Source organism: Panthera onca, chromosome D1 (genome assembly GCF_046562875.1).
Source record: "Panthera onca isolate mPanOnc1 chromosome D1, mPanOnc1 haplotype 2, whole genome shotgun sequence".
Classification (NCBI taxonomy): Eukaryota; Metazoa; Chordata; class Mammalia; order Carnivora; family Felidae; genus Panthera; species Panthera onca.
The window spans coordinates 29,844,506-29,861,423 of record NC_138348.1 but is presented as its reverse complement, the minus strand read 5'-3'; the positions used below and the strand labels follow the sequence as shown (position 1 = coordinate 29,861,423).

The following is a 16,918-nucleotide window of genomic DNA, read 5'->3' as shown; positions in this document are numbered from 1 at the left end:
CACCCATACACTTTTGATGCCAAGCACTCTAGTCCATAGTCAGAAAGCAATACACTCAATGACCAGCAGGTAGTGGCCATCTTCCTGGGAACTCTTTCCATATCAGAACAGTTAGTGCTAACTTAACCATACAGGGAAGTGATTGTAAAACACTAATTACATCCCACTACATTCAAACTAAATGTATCTCCACTCAATTTTCTCCAGCCAGACCTCAAAAATGCCTGCTGCCACCTTAACACTACTTGATACAAGAGAACTCTTGACCGAGAGGAAGTTGGACTAGGAATGGGCAATGGTCTCAACCAGTTACAGTTAAAATATATTTGCAAATTTTACAGAAACGTGGCCATGTGTACTCATTGCTAATGTTTCTTCTAGGGTTTTGAAAGGGGCCTACACAAAGCAGGGACCCTGAAGCTTAATTTTCATTAGCTGTGTGGTAAATGCACCTCTGAGAGTGTTAGAAGGTGCTAAGTGGTATCTAATAAAGGGAAGGGGACATAGGGCCTGGGATAAGGGAGGGCAAAGGGTGTGGTGAACACCATATGAAGCAGGTGACCAGAACAGGCCTTCAAGAGAGGAAAGATCTGAGTCAAGAGTTGGTGGGGAGAGAGTTAATCAAGCAGATAGGCTGGGAGAAGAGCATTGCAGGCAGGGGGAACTGCTTGAGCAAAGAAACTAAGGCAGGAATGTGTCCAGTGTGTTCTAGGAACTGCAAGAAGACTGGTGTTATTGGAGAAGAGTGGTAAGAGAGGGAGAGTAAGTAACATGAAGTCAGAGGGTTAAGGGATTGGAAGAGAAATGGGGACTCTTTGGAAGGTTTGGAACAGAGCAAGAACAAGATCTAACTTAAAAGGATCATTGTGGCTCCTGGGCAGAGAGTAGACTATAGAGAGCAACAGTAATCTGAAGGGTGGATGGATGATGGTGGTTCAAACCAGAGTAGCAACAATGGACATGGTAAGAAATGGTCCATTTCTCTTGTTCATTCCTGAGTAATTTTACTTGCTTACTTGTATATTAGCAGGGTTGGGAAATAAAATTTGTTGTTAAGCTAATATTTCTGAATATGATGTCTGTGTCTATGGATAGAAACCAAACTAAATATAACTGTTCATATGTAGTATTTGTGAAGGCATAAAAATACCAATGAAGTAGTAAAAGACTTTTTATTTACTGTGAAGATTTTATAGAGACAGTGACTAAAAAAACCTTCCACTTTTATGGGGAAAGATGACCTGAATGAATTTTGACCTAATGTGGTTCTTTGACAGGTTTGCCCAGCATCATTTATCATACCTATTTAAGGACTTGTATAAGGCCTACTTCAGTGCCATTATCCACCCTTTAATACTATAAGTCTGGTTAAGAGCTAGCTGTGGGGGAACAGCAGGTTCCCAAACTCTCCATAACTGCTGGGCAGACCACCCAGGAAGCTCTTCTGTGCGTGAGTGGAAGGCCAAACACCTAGGCTTCAAAATACCTCAGGATACAATGCTGTCAAGAGGCAATAATAAGAAAATGACACTGCAGTGTGTTGCTAAAAGTTGGGAGGCTGTACAGTAACAGGATTTACTGCTAGAGGTCCAGTGAAGAAAAGGAATATAAAATAGCCACACAAAAGTACTTGGCATATTTCAGTGGATATAATTAAATATGTTGAAACAAGGTTAACTTACACATTGGCTTAAATTGTGATCCACAGGATGCAGACTCTGAGACCAAGATTTACTCACAGGAATTTTACTGGGGAGCCTTCTGGGAAGCAGCACAGCTGAGGGAGTGAGGAAAGCAGGAAGGGGCAGGTGAAGGTGAGTGTGATGCAGTTGCAACAGAGGCCTCTGGTGGGAGCCCTAGAGCTAGAATGGCCGGCCCTTCAGCATAGGCCAGAATTGAGACAAGGGAGCAATCACGCCTTTGCTCTGTGCGGGAACCAGATGTTGGCTGCCTCCTGCCCCCAGGATGAAGGCCTAGTCTTGGGAGATGCAGCTCCTTTACACAGAGGGCAACCGCCCAATAAGGACATAGTCGTGGCAGCTGAGGGGTGGATATCTCAGTCCCGAAGAGGGGACTCTGGTGGTGTGGCACCGCACCCATTACACACATGCACGGCAATCGGGAGTGCATGGCGCACAGTTACACACAGAAATTACTCAATACTCAAAGCAACCGCACATTTTACAGGGAAGTCTCACAAAGGTTAGATGACTCACGTGGGGCAATTCGACTCATAAGGGGTAAGGAGATCTTTAGAAATCAAGTCCTATAGTGTTTTTAATTACAAATATCAAAGTTCACCCTTTTATCTAGTATTAGGAAGTATACTAATATGAAACTTAGTATGAAAAAGTTTAAGGGCACAGAAATGTATTTTATAGTAAAAGGTCTTTTTTTAACCTAAGTCAAAGAAAAGGAAAATTAAAATAAAATACTTGTCTTATGTAAGAAGCTAATTAGCCGTGAAAAAAAAATCTTTATCCAATCAGAATTCAAAGTCACCTTTGGAGCTAGAAAATCAACTCTAACTGAATTAGCATTACATGTACATTAAATCAAATAAATGTACTGTTATGTCTTCCATTTTTATAGACTTACTAATTTTTAGAACATTCGCATTTTCTGTATTTTCTCAAATGTATATTATAAACCAAACAGTAAACATGTCTAACTTAAATATTCAGATAAAGTGATAATCACAAAGCAAATATTAAAATTATGGGATTCAGGCAATGAAAACTTAATAATGAATTAGTATATTTATATTGCATATAAGAAAAAGTGTTTTAATGCCTAATAGATGTCTTTAAATGGTATTTCACAGGTAAGGAGCCAATATATTTAGTCCCAGGAAATGAAGACGCACTTAAGTGAAAACAAATTATGGAATTGCTAAACTTTATCAGTCTAAATGGCATCTGGACCAAAAATCAAATAATATTATATTTAAGCCCAGAAAAGGGATACCTAAGAAGATAATTTATTTTAAAACAGACATTTTAGGGGCGCCTGGGTGGCTCAGTCAGTTAAGCCTCTGACTTTGGCTCAGGTCATAATCTTGTGGTTCATGAGTTCCAGTCCCGCATCGGGCTCTGTGCTGACAGCTCAGAGCCTAGAACCTGCTTTGGATTCTGTGTTTCCCTCTGTCTCTGCCCCTCCCCTGCTTGCACTGTGTGTGGCTCTCTCAAAAATAAGTGAACATTAAAAAAAGAGAGAGAGAGAGAGACGTTTTAAATTTCCTCTTTAAGTTGTAGCAGAGCCCACCATTTAGAAGGTGTAAGTCGGGTGACTGCATACAGGGTAGGATTTAAGGTGAAAGCCAAAAGATTCTGACCCCAAAAATATCTCTCCCACCAACTTGTCAATACTTGAAATTCCAGTTAGAGATTTTCTCCTTTGTCATAACTAAAATACCACAAAAGAAATACTATTCAGCCTTATAGGTTATTGATCTTTTGATGCTGTGATTTTTTTTAATTTTATTTATTTATTTTTCAATATATGAAGTTTATTGTCAAATTGGTTTCCATACAACACCCAGTGCTCATCCCAAAAGGTGCCCTCCTCAATACCCATCACCCACCTTCCCCTCCCTCCACCCCCCATCAACCCTCAGTTTGTTCTCAGTTTTTAACAGTCTCTTATGCTTTGGCTCTCTCCCACTCTAACCTCTTTTTTTTTTCCTTCCCCTCCCCCATGGGTTTCTGTTAAGTTTCTCAGGATCCACATAAGAGTGAAACCATATGGTATCTGTCTTTGTCTGTATGGCTTATTTCACTTAGCATCACACTCTCCAGTTTCATCCATGTTGCTACAAAGGGCCATATTTCATTCTGTCTCCTTGCCACGTAGTACTCCATTGTGTATATAAACCACAATTTCTTTATCCATTCATCAGTTGATGGACATTTAGGCTCTTTCCATAATTTGGCTACTGTTGAGAGTGCTGCTATAAACATTGGGGTACAAGTGCCCCTATGTGATGCTGTGATTTCTAATCTCTGCTCTCTGGAACCCCTTAGAGGACAACAGTGGGGGTCTGTGGTCCCAAGTGGGAGATCAAACCCGATAAGTGAGTCTGTGGAGGCCGCCACCATCTGGCTTCAAATGGGGTAGATCCTACTTTCATTTATATAGTAGACTCCAAAAAAGAATTTTGATCTAAGAAAACTATTTTTTTTTGAAAACCGTCTTAGACTGAAAGAAAGCACAGCATGCCCTTTTCAAAAGAGTAAATCTTGAAACAAGGTGGTAAATGAGAACATGGGGTATCTGACTGTCTGAATTGGGGGTTGGGAGGTGGGGGTGGAGGAAAGGCCAACAGAGGCTGAGGGTGGAGAACCTGCACAATGGCCCTTGGAGGCTTCACAGTTCACCTGGGAGTGGGCCCACATTCCCTCTTTTATGCATTTAAAGTCACTTTTCATCGTGAGGTGAGTGGATGGCTCAGTTGAACAGCCAGTTTAGGCTCAGGTCATGAGCTCTCCATTTGTGAGTTCGAGCCCCACATTGGGCTTGCTGCTATCACTGTAGAGCCTGCCTCAGATCTTCTGTCCCCGTCTCTCTGCCCCTCCCCCATTTGTGCTCTCTCAAAAATAAACATTAAAAAAAAATTTTTAAATAAAGTCACATTTCATTGTTTTGTTACAATATTTTTTAAAGAGCTTCACTCTCACCCCATTTTTCTGTGTCTATGAACAAAGTAAAATTTTCAAAACAAGGTGATGGGCCTATAAAAATATTTTCTTTGTATCCAATTACAATTCTCACTAAATTTGAGATAACAAAATGTTCAAAATTATCTAGATGACAGAGGCAAGGCAAATTTGTTTGCCTGTCATGTTCTAAGCTAAGTAATTTCAATAAGCCCTTTATAGATGAGGATGTTTCAAGAAGAAATGAAATAAGGATCTCACTTTGTCTAAATTAATTTAGTACATAAAATTATATTTAATTGGGATTAAAATATCAGATGTGTAAGTCCTGTCAGTAGTTGGGTATAATATGATATATACCAGAGCTTAGTAAATAAAGGTTTTTGGAAGTTCCTGGGCTCAGTATATTTCTTTTCAAAGAAAATAAGGCCTTTTTAAATGAGAAAAACAGCCACATCCCCCAAATTATATTTTATTAGGGGAAAACGAACACTTTTAAGATTAAATATGAGCTAAATCATGAGACGTCCCCAGATTCTCAGTCTCAGAGATCATATTCTCATCTTTGGATAGAGTATATGTTTTTAAATGTTATTCAATTTCTTGTTTAAATGTATCAACTATGTCTGTAAATTTAATTTTCCCTTTAATAAATGAATAAGTACGCTGGGTAACTAAAACCTATACAAAAGTTTACCATCTTTGGCAGTACATTTTTAATTTAGTAAATAATCCATTTTTTATCATAAAACATTATTGAAATTGTAAGTAGAATCTTAAGTAGGTGTAAATATATCACTTCATTTGCACTTACTAGAAAATCTGTATTCATTTCTACGTTCAAATGATGAATTGACGCTTAATAATATTCATGGTGAGTTGGGCTAACATAGATGTCAGTGGGTAATCCAGGGGACGGGAGCATATGTAGGAAGAGAATCTCAATGACTTGAGCATCTCAAACACTCTGTGAAAAAGCTAATTGAGAGGTAAAAACAAATTAACTGCTATGGAGAAGGACAATCTCCCCGAGAGAGAGAGCGTGCCTACAGCAGTAAGGTTCAGTGGTTGCATTTAGTCCGGGTAACTGCTGGGACAGTAATCCAGCTCTGGCCTGGGGACTTTCCCTGCTGACTGCCCACCTGGCAATTCTCTGGGCACCTTCAAGGCTGTCAGGACTGTGCAAGGAAAGCTGGTCTCATTACAACCAGCTCTGCATGGGAGCTGATGCCCCAACCAATTGCTCTTCCCTAATTTTGATACAGATGCAGTTTTTCTCTTCAGCGGGTCTAGGAAGATACAATCTTCCTGCACACAGATTTACACCTGGCTGCAGATGTCTGTCAGGAAATAGGTTGAGGTGAATACACTGGCATTTCCGCCACCCACCACCCCCCCAACAGTTGAAAGATGAAAGAGAGAGAGAAGGAGAGAGGAGGGAAGGGAAGGGAAGGGAAGGGAAGGGAAGGGAAGGGAAGGGAAGGGAAGGGAAGGGGAAGAAAGGGAAGGGGAAGAAAAGGGAAAGGAGAATGGAAAGCAGGGTAGGTGAGTGGTTTCAATGCCTACTGCTAATAGTTATCCCATAAAATGTTGGAAGGCCTTCATAGGATCTCAAGTTTCTTGCCTTTAAAAGGAGCAATCCAACACTTGCCTACTATGATAAAATCCACACATAAAAATTGATTATCTTCATCACATTTTGACATTTTGCTCAACATTTAATGAATGTTCTTTTTTTTTTAATGTTTATTTATTTGTGAGAGAGGCAGAGACAGGATGCGAGTGGGTTAGGGGCAGAGAGAGAGGGAGACACAGAATCCAAAGCAGGCTCCAGTCTCCGAGCTGTCAGCACAGAACCCTACGCGGGGCTCGAACTCACGAGCTGTGAGATCGTGACCTGAGCCAAAGTCAGATGCTCAACCGACTGAGCCACTCAGGTGCCCTGAATGTTCTTAAAATCTTAACAATAACCTTGAATATTCTAATTTTGCCACTCTAGCCACAATTCCTTTGAAAATGAATGTCATCTTGGCATGTTTTAGTATCTGTACTTAACGCATAACCTAAATTTGTTTTTCCATTGTTTATTTTAAATAACGTAGGTGAAATAACACAGCATTCAGGGATTGTAAATACATATAGAAGAAAAGTGGGTTAAACAGAAAGACAAAAATCAAAGGATGTACAATGGAAATAAGGACATAATACACATGCAGGGATGAGGCTATTAAAAAAAAATCTTGCCACTATTTTATGGATAACCTCAGTTATTTCCTTCTATTCATTTAATTGTTCCATAGATTCCTAAATATTTAAATAAACTTTCTTTTTATACGTATGGTTAGAAAACTTTAAACTTTTAAAAAATGACCACCAAATAGAATGTAAATCTCAAATGGATTCATAGTGCTCTTGTGCCACTGGTAGAGCAAATTCCAAATTCAAATATCTAAATCCAAATTCAGATATCCAAAGCATAGGAAAAGCCAGGAAGGTATCACAGATAACAGTTAGCATCTTTTCTATTATCAGTCAAATTATCCCATTTTCTAAATAGAAACAAGCTGATAAACTAGGATGATGAAATTGTAGCAAAAAGCTAAGAAAGCCCACACATTAGTCTCATTGTCTTCAAAGGGCATCATATTGCTCTAACTGTATGAAAATAACCGTGGGAATGGGCCACGAGTGTGTTTCCGGCTCCTCTGCATCTTCCCATAGTACTGAGCACAATGCCTTGCAGACAGAGTATGTATTGGATAATGTGCGGATTTACTGCACTAATCATTTAAAATCATTTTTCTTTCTGTCACCGGTAGAATACAAATTGTTAGATGCTTACCATAATACCCAGAAGATGAACTAGATGCTGGACAACGATATTCTTTTAACAGTAAATCTCTGGAGGTGTCTGGGTGGCTCAGTCGGTTAAGCGGCTGACTCTTGATTTTGACTCAGGTCATGATCTCATGGATGGTGAGATCGAGCCTCGCTGTTAGTGCAGAGCCTACTTAGGATTCTCTCTCTCTCTCTTTCTACCCCTCCCTTGTTCACGTGCTCTTCCTCTCTCAAAATAAATAAACTTAAAAAAATTTTTTTAAATAAATCTTCAAATGATCCCTTTACCAAAGCTTAAATTTCTTTATAAGAGAACAATATAACCAAACAGTACACAAATAGAAAGGCTAAAATCACAGCCATCGGAATCTTTTTGTTTTGTTTTGGTTTGGTTACTAAAATCCACCATATTTCCCTTGCTCACAACCAGAATGGATTAATGTAAAGTTAATGAAGATTTAAGCTTCAGAACCCTTACTTGCTCCAGCTCATGAGAGTACTAGAAGTTGCTGGGAGCTACAGAGTGTTATAAATGGGGAGGAGAAGCCAACAACTCCCTAGCAATTAAGGGGTATTTCTATGTAAGTATTTCTGAGAAGCTGCCTATAAAAGGTCTCAGAAGAAAGAGTCTACAATCCTCCATTAGTTCATTGTGATTTACTTTCTCATTCCAAATAAATATCCGCTTTAAGCCCTCATTTTAAAGAGCTTCCTCTCCTCCACTTTGTATAAGCTCTAGCCCTCACAGAAATTGGATCTGCCTCTACTGGAAGCAAATGGAAGACAACCCACAGAGCATTATTGACCAATTGTGTGTGAAAAGCACTAATTCTACTGTAAAGACTTCCCTGTACCCATCTTCCACTGGTTCTCCCCCATGCTGTCTCCCACCCACTCACACATCCCACACTCTTGCTTATCAATTCTCTGTCACAATCACACAACTTCCTTCTAGTTTTTCCACCCACCATCCCTTAAAGCTTTGTTAATACCATTTCCTATCAACCCTTTCTTTCCTGTTCTCCCAGGGAAACACTAACATTTCTGACAGCATCTCCATGGGGACAAAGAAGAGGAGGAGTTGTAAGAAAGAACAAGACTGGAAAAGCAGAAGTCACTGAGCCATGGCTATAGCAGATGTTTTCAAAGTGGCTGGGGGTGGAGGCATTGACAGAGGATATAAGGTAAGTAAAGGTTTGGAATAGTAAGAAGTTGCTCCCAAAACCTGAAGAACTTCATAAATTATGGTGCGCATTGAGTGTGACTACTAAATCTAAAAACAATAAGAAATTTCATCAACCTAAAAGGTGCCATAATGTGAAAGCAAGAGAGTCTACCAGAACACAAAAAAACGCACACTGTGTTATGAGTATATAGGGCAAATGAGTGCAAATGGAAATGATATGCAAAAGTGAGAATGGTCTTATAACACATAATGTGGTTATGGGTGATGTAACTGTTTCTTAAAACTCCCCTTAATGTTGTTATGTCATGTTTTCAATATTCTTTTTTTTTTTTTAACAAGGAACTTTCCCATACCAGTGATGGGACATCCAGTTTAGTTGTTCTCTGTCCTTTGTCTTTTATGTCCATTTAAACTCGATACTATTACGCCATGTAATTGCAAAAATGGGACTGAGGCAATATGGAACACAGGAAGAGTGTGTCCTTTTGAGAGGTGACCTGCTAGTATTAAGATCTAGCCAAAAGCTGCTATTTGTAAATTATCAGTGAGAGATATGATGAGGATGAGAATCTTAGTGAAGAGGTAAAGACAACCACATACAATATGAAAAAGCACCCCAGGGGATTTTGAATCACACCTGGCCTTTAGACCATCATTGAGAGCCTCTGCTCTAGAAGATGATGACAACTACAATCAATTATTTTGTACACACACAATATTATTTTGTACACACACATGTATGTATATAAACATAGATGTATAATATATTTAAATGTATATATAAACATAGAGGTATAATATGTATAAATATAAGTAAATATATATTTATATATTTATATTCATAATAAATAAATATAATATTTATAATAAATATAATTTTATTTAAAATTAAATTTATTTAAATTAAAATTATTTAAATTTATCCTATTTAAATTTTTACTAAAAATAAGTAAAATAAATATTTATAGTAAATAAATATATTTATATATAACAAATATGTTTATAATGAATAAAATATATATATAAATAAATATATATATAACTATAAATATTCAACAGAGTGATAGTTCATCAAAGAGAGAAAATTAGAAAGATGATCATCCTAATTTATTGTATTAATCAGGTACTTTTCTATGATCAAAATGGATAGAAAAGGGGAATTTTTTGTATTATTTTTTATTATTTTTTACTAGAACTAGACTTTGATTTATAAATAGAAAACATATTTGCTTATGGATATATCATCTAACACTTTGCATAGGTCATGTCATAAGGTGAGATAGTTATTCATAACCAGAAAATATATGGTCTTGGCCACAGTAACTCAGAGGTAACTGGGTTAGAGAATGTGCTCCAAGTAAGGGCAGCTCATCCACACCCCATGGAAAATTAGAGTTCAGCCAGGCAACTGACATGAACTGATTCTGGAATTAACTAAGGATGGTATGCTGTGGGCTTTTGTTCAATATCTCTTCAGTCGAAATTAGCAAGTTCTCCCTAGTTAAGAGGAAGTACAGGAATATGCCTCAATTCTAAGATTTGCAATTCTGAATATTTAGGATATACTTTGCTAATCCATTTTTTTCTCTCCTTTCTGGCTGTTTCAGACATAAGAACTGGCTTAGAAAACTACATATCTCAGTTTCTTTCCCATCAGTCCAAACATCTACTCCCAACAATTTTGAGTTACTACAAGCCATCACTGAATATAAACTTTGGAAGAGATGCACAGTAGCACACCATTATATAGTGTTTCTACTATACACACATGATAGCATAAATAACTTCAAGGAGAATAGGTACTAACAAAATGTAATAAAATAATTAGGAAGTGAAGACTATTACCTTTAAAAATTTTTTTATTGTTTATTCATTTTTGAGAGACAGAGAGAGACAGAGTATGAGCAGGGGAGGGGCAGAGAGAGAGGGAGACACAGAATCCAAAGCAGGCTCCAGGCTCCAAGCTGTTAGCACAGAGCCCAACCTGGGGCTCGAACTCACGGACCATAAAATCATGACCTGAGCCAAAGTTGGATGCTTAACCAACTGGCTCACCCAGGCACCCCTATTACCTTTCCTTTAGGTGTGACCTATTTAATTGTAAGTTTATATAATTTTAAAAAATTAAGTTTATTTATTTATTTTTGAGAGAGAAAGAGACAGAGAGAGCAAGTGGGGGAGGGGCAGAAAGAAAGGGAGAGAGAGCATCCCAAGCAGGCTCCACACTGGCAGCACAGAGCTCGATGGGGGGGCTCAAACTCACAAACTATGAGATCATGACCTGAGCCAAAACCAAGAGTTGGACACTTAACCAACTGAGCCATCCAGGTACCCAGTTTATATAATTTTTAATTATGGCTGTATTTAACAACTGGCTGACAAAATTTCTGAAAGTTTAACAATCAGCAATCTCAGACCAGTAGAAGCAAGATTCAGCTTACCAAAGCAATTAAATCAAAACCTCTGGAGATGGGGGCATTGATTTTTTTTAAACGTCTCTAAATGATTCTAATATGACAGCCAAGATTCAAAGACCAGTGGTCTGTGCTAAAGCCTGAGGATACGGCTGATGCCCAGGTTTCTTGGAATATGGGGAAAGGAATTTATTCCCTAAGAGAAACTGGATGTTCCCAAGGTGAAAACTGGGGCAAAAGGAGAGAAGCTGAGTAGCTCATGGGAAAAGAATAATAGAGATGGAGAACACCTTAGAGAAGGGAGAGAGAACTCAGATCAGACTAGGTGACCGACCAGCTGTTTTGCCTGGGACTGAGAGGTTTCCTGGATGTGAAGGTTTCAGTGCTACAACCAGGAAAGTCATGGACATATGAGAGGTGGCATTGGATTTTTCCTTTTAATTAGTTTTTATTAATTTAAATTTAAATAGCTACATGTGGCTCATGGGTACTGTACTGAACAGCACAGTGAGTCTAACCAAACACAAGAAGATGGTTTCTTTGCATATATACATTTCCTCTTCTGTTTGCTAGTACGGAAAGAATTTTAAAGCATTTTAAAAGAGAAGCATATGAGAGTAGTAGCTCAGATCCTAAAGTTAAATATTTGCTATCAAGCCCATGTGCTAATGTGAATAACTATCACCAATGTGATAAAAATTATTCAGAAATAGGGGCACCTGGGTGGCTCTGTTGGTTAAGTGTCCTTCTCTTGATATTGGCTCAGGTCATGATCTCATGGTTCAAGAAATCGAGCCCTGCATCTGGCTCAGTAAGTGCAGAGCCTGCTTGGGGTTCTTTCTCTCCCTCTCCCTCTCCCTCTCCCTCTCCCTCTCCCTCTCCCTCTCCCTATCTCTCTCTCTCTCTCTCTCCCTCCCTCCATCTCAAAATAAATAAATAAACTTTAGAAAAAATTCAGAAATATGGAACAAACCTGTGAGGGGGAAAAAAACTTTCATTTTTTTCCAGGACATATGATAGTTGCTGATACAAATGAGTGGGAATAAATGTTAAGGCAACCATGCTCCCTCACCTAGTTCCTGTCTTAATCAATAGCAAGTACTTTGCAAAATGCTGGAATAGATCTGTAACCATGTCAGAAGTGTGGAAAAGAACAATGCTACTGTACTATGGGAATCCTGACCTTGATGTTTTAAGCATCGCTTCCTAAACCTTTAGCTGACTAGTACAGATTATGGAAAATAAATTTTGTTTATTGTGTAATTACGTTTCCCCAAAGGTCAATTTTTGCATGGTAATATTCTCATTCCAAATGCAAACATGTAAATGTCATTTGAAAAAGTTATAGATAGAAAATAAAATGTTCATAATTACAATATAAAGTTTATATTTGTTGAATAAAACTGAAATTAAGAAAGAAGAATTATAGAGATAAAGGCTGATCGAAATATAATTACTTTGAATGCTATCACATTCAAATCTAAATATAAACAAAGAAAATGATGAGTCGTAATGGTTCATTACTTAGATGGAAAAGGGCCATCTGTTGAGTAATTCAAATTTTTTCTCTTGAAATGTGGGATATGAAATTATAGAACAATTGACAGACTTAACATGGACACTCAATTATGATAAAGAAAAGTATTTAAATTCCTTAAGCTTTCAGTACCTAATCCACTTTAGTAAAGTATGAGTTACTCTTTTTCTCTTCGAAAGATGTAATAACAAAAGGTAGCCTAGGACATTTAGCCATCTTGTCCTGACAAATAACCAATTCACCTTTTTTCCCAGTATATTCTTAAGTATTGATTTTACCAAGTGAACTCAGACATGTGTCACACTTATCCAATACAGATCCTTTTCCTTGGAAATGTAGTTTGAACATCAATCAGTCACCTGGCCTTTCACCTCTAATTCCTATTGCCACTGTCTGTCAATTATTAAAGCCTTGCCTATTTCTCTAAATAAGCTATTTTTTTAACTGAAACACATATTGACTCCTGTTAAAAATATATGTTTCTTGGAAAGGTATTCAATGTTCACATGATTAAATTTCTTCATTAAAATTACTTTCTCAAGTTGGAAAAACTACTTAAGCTTATAAATCCACTTTTCAAAGGCCTCTAGGTATTTTCTTTTAAAACATACTGCCTGAATGGTAATATTAGCACTTGTAAGCCAAACTCCAGTTTGAGAAAGACAATATCAAAAGAAATTCAAGCTGAGTGGCATTGTTAGAAGGGTCTTCAAATGGTGCAGAGTGTTTTCGTCTCTAGCTGAACCCAGCGAGAGTTATAGAATGACACCCACCTTGAGCTGCAGGCCTCCCGGGATAAGAGTGTTTGCTGGAAGGCTTTTAATGTGTTGGTAGACATAAGAGGAGAATTGCTCCTGCTCAGCCTGTAATTGGGGGCCAAGTTTTGAGAGATGACCTCTGTTGCTTTTGATAGCTGTCTGCAATTCATCAATCAGCCTGCTCACCTGAAGGGGTTAAATTACAAGAGTTGTTAGCAAGAAGTAATTGTTGATGTCACACCTATTAGATTTTTGAGTACCTAGTTTGATGGGAGGAAAAATGACTTCAAAACAAGAATTTGAGTATAGATCCACCTTCAAGTAAAGATAACAGAAAAGATATGCATTCTTCCATCGACTAATTTTATTTATGAGAAAATTTATAACCTTTGCACTTCAGGTAGCCATTTACAATCACGGAATGAAAAATGTCTCTGTATATGAAAAGAAACATGCTTCTGAAAAGTTTGCAAAGGACTTCTAAACTGATTAACAAAATAAAATCTTCCTAAGACTTCAATTATTCCCAACTATGTACCAATGACAATATTTAATTTTATTATATGAACACTGTGTTATATAGATTTATGTTTTCTCTCACAAACACTAGTTGACATATGGTAGTGAACAAAAGAGACTAAAAGCTTAAATTCACTTTATCTATGAATCTTTGAAGTGATTAAATTAGACCCATTTAGAATTATGAATGACTCTGAATAGAGCATGGTCTATTTGAAATATTGGGTTAAAAATCATGGCTCTTCCCATTTACTGACTGAGAGACAATGAACAGGTAATAAAACCCTCATCTGTAATGAAGAATAATACCAGCCTTACCATATTAAGAATTAAATGAGATTACGGAATGAACAATACAATGTCTAACTTATAGTAGGTGCCTAATGCACATTATATTATTATAGTTCTTCTTTTTTAAATCTAGGTGTTTTCTGAACATCAAGTTTTGGTTCTTTTTCTTGGTGTATCTTTCCTATCCCTAACCTACTTCACATAATGCAGATAAAAATTTGAAACTATTTGCTGCATAGATTCTCTATCTCACTTCAATGTCCATAGTGAACAAAGGGAAATTGTTCTCCAAGAGGCTCCCTCATCCTCTTTCTCTCTCTTTCAACTGAATATATTGTATTTGCCCCAGTCTGTACTCCAACTCTGATGTTATATCCATGATTTCTATCCCTTCTGCAGAGAATTTCTGAGAAGTCAATGAAAACAAGTTTGTACTATCATCCATATAACTTGAATATTAATTTTTATATTCTATGTAGTTATTTCAAGATTACATACGTTTTTTTATAAGTATATATATACACTTCAGTTACATTTAACTTTTTTCAAGAACTTTAGAAGCATTATGTGCATATGAACAAGCTAATTTAAATGATTCCCATTTTTCTTTGGTCTTTCATAACTCTCTTATTTGTCCCAATGTCATCAATTATCTACTTCTTTTGAAGAAACCTTCTTTTAAATAAAGAATTTGCAAACTTTTTCTCTAAAAGGGACAGATAATAAATATTTTCAGCTTCATGGCCCATAGTCTCCATCAAAAGTATTCGAACCTGCAGTTATACTTTGACAGTAGCCACAGACAACATGTAAATAAATAGTCATGACTGTATTCCAATAACACTTTTTCTTAAGTTTATTTATTTATTTTGAGGGACAGAGCATGAGCATGGAAGGAGCAGAGAGAGAGGGAGAGAGAGAATCCCAAGCGGGCTCCATACTGTCAGCACGGAGCCAGACACCAGGCTTGAACTCACAAACCTTGAGATCATGACCTGAGCTGAAATCAAGAGTCAGAGGCTAAACCAACTGAGCCATCCAGGCTCCTCTTCAATAACAGTTTATTTAGAAAACTAATCAATGGGCTGGATTTGGCCCTACAGCTGTAGTTTGCCAACCCTTCTTCCAAATTCATATATTTCTTCTCCTACCTTCCCTTTTGTATAATACCTGGTCCATGCCAGGTCTCCTACCTTCCCTTTTGTATAATACCTGGTCCATGCCCTCATCTCCTCATCCTCTCTTCCTACCTGAATTACCAAAACAAGTGAGTTTTGAGTGGTCTACTGAGTGGTCTCTCCACCTCAAATTCATCCTGCCACCTCCACAAAATTAATCTACCTTCAATAGCATATTGAACCCTCCAGTTACTTCCCCAGATTCCTCAGCATGGTATTCAAGATTAAAGATCTATTTTCTGGAGTGAATTTCTCTGCTTTTCCATAGTACTGTTAACTCTATTATAAAGTTGTAACATTTAAAATATAGAGATGATAAATGATCCAATGTTAATCAGTTTCCAGGCTTGTTTTCATATACTACCCTCCAGAATTATCATCAAAAATGATGGATAATAATATGTATCATACCAAAACTAGAGACCAAAACAGGCCAAATGACTTGCTCTTATAGTTATCTGACAAAATTTAAATCCAAGAACCAAAGCCCTTAAATACAAAGACTCCAGATGCCGTTTCTCCAAAGCACTGATCCTCTCTGAACCTAGCCCTAACCCCAGCTGGGCTCATATGATTGAAATCATATGAATCAAAATCATATGAATCAAAATTATTTCAAATTATTGAAATAAAATGATTCAAAAAGACATAATTTATGTAGTCTTTAAAGTATACTAAGTATCATTTAATGTATAAGGCTAGTCAGTAATACTGCTCTCTTCAGTTTTATTTACTATATTTTGTACTACAGAAAACCACCAAAAAAGAAGAAGAAGAAGAAGAAGAAGAAGAAGAAGAAGAAGAAGAAGAAGAAGGGGAGGAGGAGGAAAAGAAGGAGGAGGAAGAAGAGGAGGAAGAGGAGGAAGAAGAAGAAGAATTATTATTATTATTTCAGGCTTTGATTTGAGAACATTTTTATACATGACTGGTTTTACTGTCACAATCCATAGCCTTTCACAGATAGGGGATTTCATGTGACATCAGAAATCAACCAACCATACAATTGGTGATGTCATTTGCATCCTAAAGGGCTATTGGTTAGAGCCTTAAAAGTTTCATTTCCTATGAATCCTTTGTTGCTTCAAAAAACGTCTCTATCATTTTTGCTACTTCAATTGTTCCATGATTATCTGTTAATGTATATATAATTATACCAATTATCACCTGTTTTTTTAATAAGTTAAAGCTATGAAATAAGATGTCCTAGCAAAACTTAACATATATTAAACATATGAGAAAACATATCAAGAATCCTGCCACTGACATTTTGATAAAATTTCCATCCAATTTTACAAAAACTTTGTTTCTTTACATATTCATAATGTCTTTAACATATGCTCAAAGTGCTACATTTTATTTTCAGTTATTGTGATAACATATTACCCTTAAAGACAACCCTACACATGAAATAACTCATATACCAAAAATTGGATAAGTAATACAATAATCCTGAATTATTTTACATAATATGATTTTTTTTTTCAAATCACAGATGTTGCTAGAAGGGGAAAAATGCTCTTTAAAATTCCTCATCATGAATCT

At 37.0% G+C, this 16,918-nt stretch overlaps 1 protein-coding gene across 2 annotated transcripts in view; it reads right to left on the bottom strand.

Annotated features, from left to right (window-relative positions):
• The window catches only part of DCDC1 (doublecortin domain containing 1), a 484,878-nt gene that overhangs the window by 242,973 nt on the left and 224,987 nt on the right, over window positions 1-16,918 (bottom strand). For both annotated transcript variants that reach the window (XM_060606272.3, XM_060606273.3), the window contains one exon: window positions 13,404-13,574. In XM_060606272.3, the coding sequence (XP_060462255.3) occupies window positions 13,404-13,574 (171 nt within the window). The remainder of the gene's footprint in view (window positions 1-13,403; window positions 13,575-16,918) is intronic.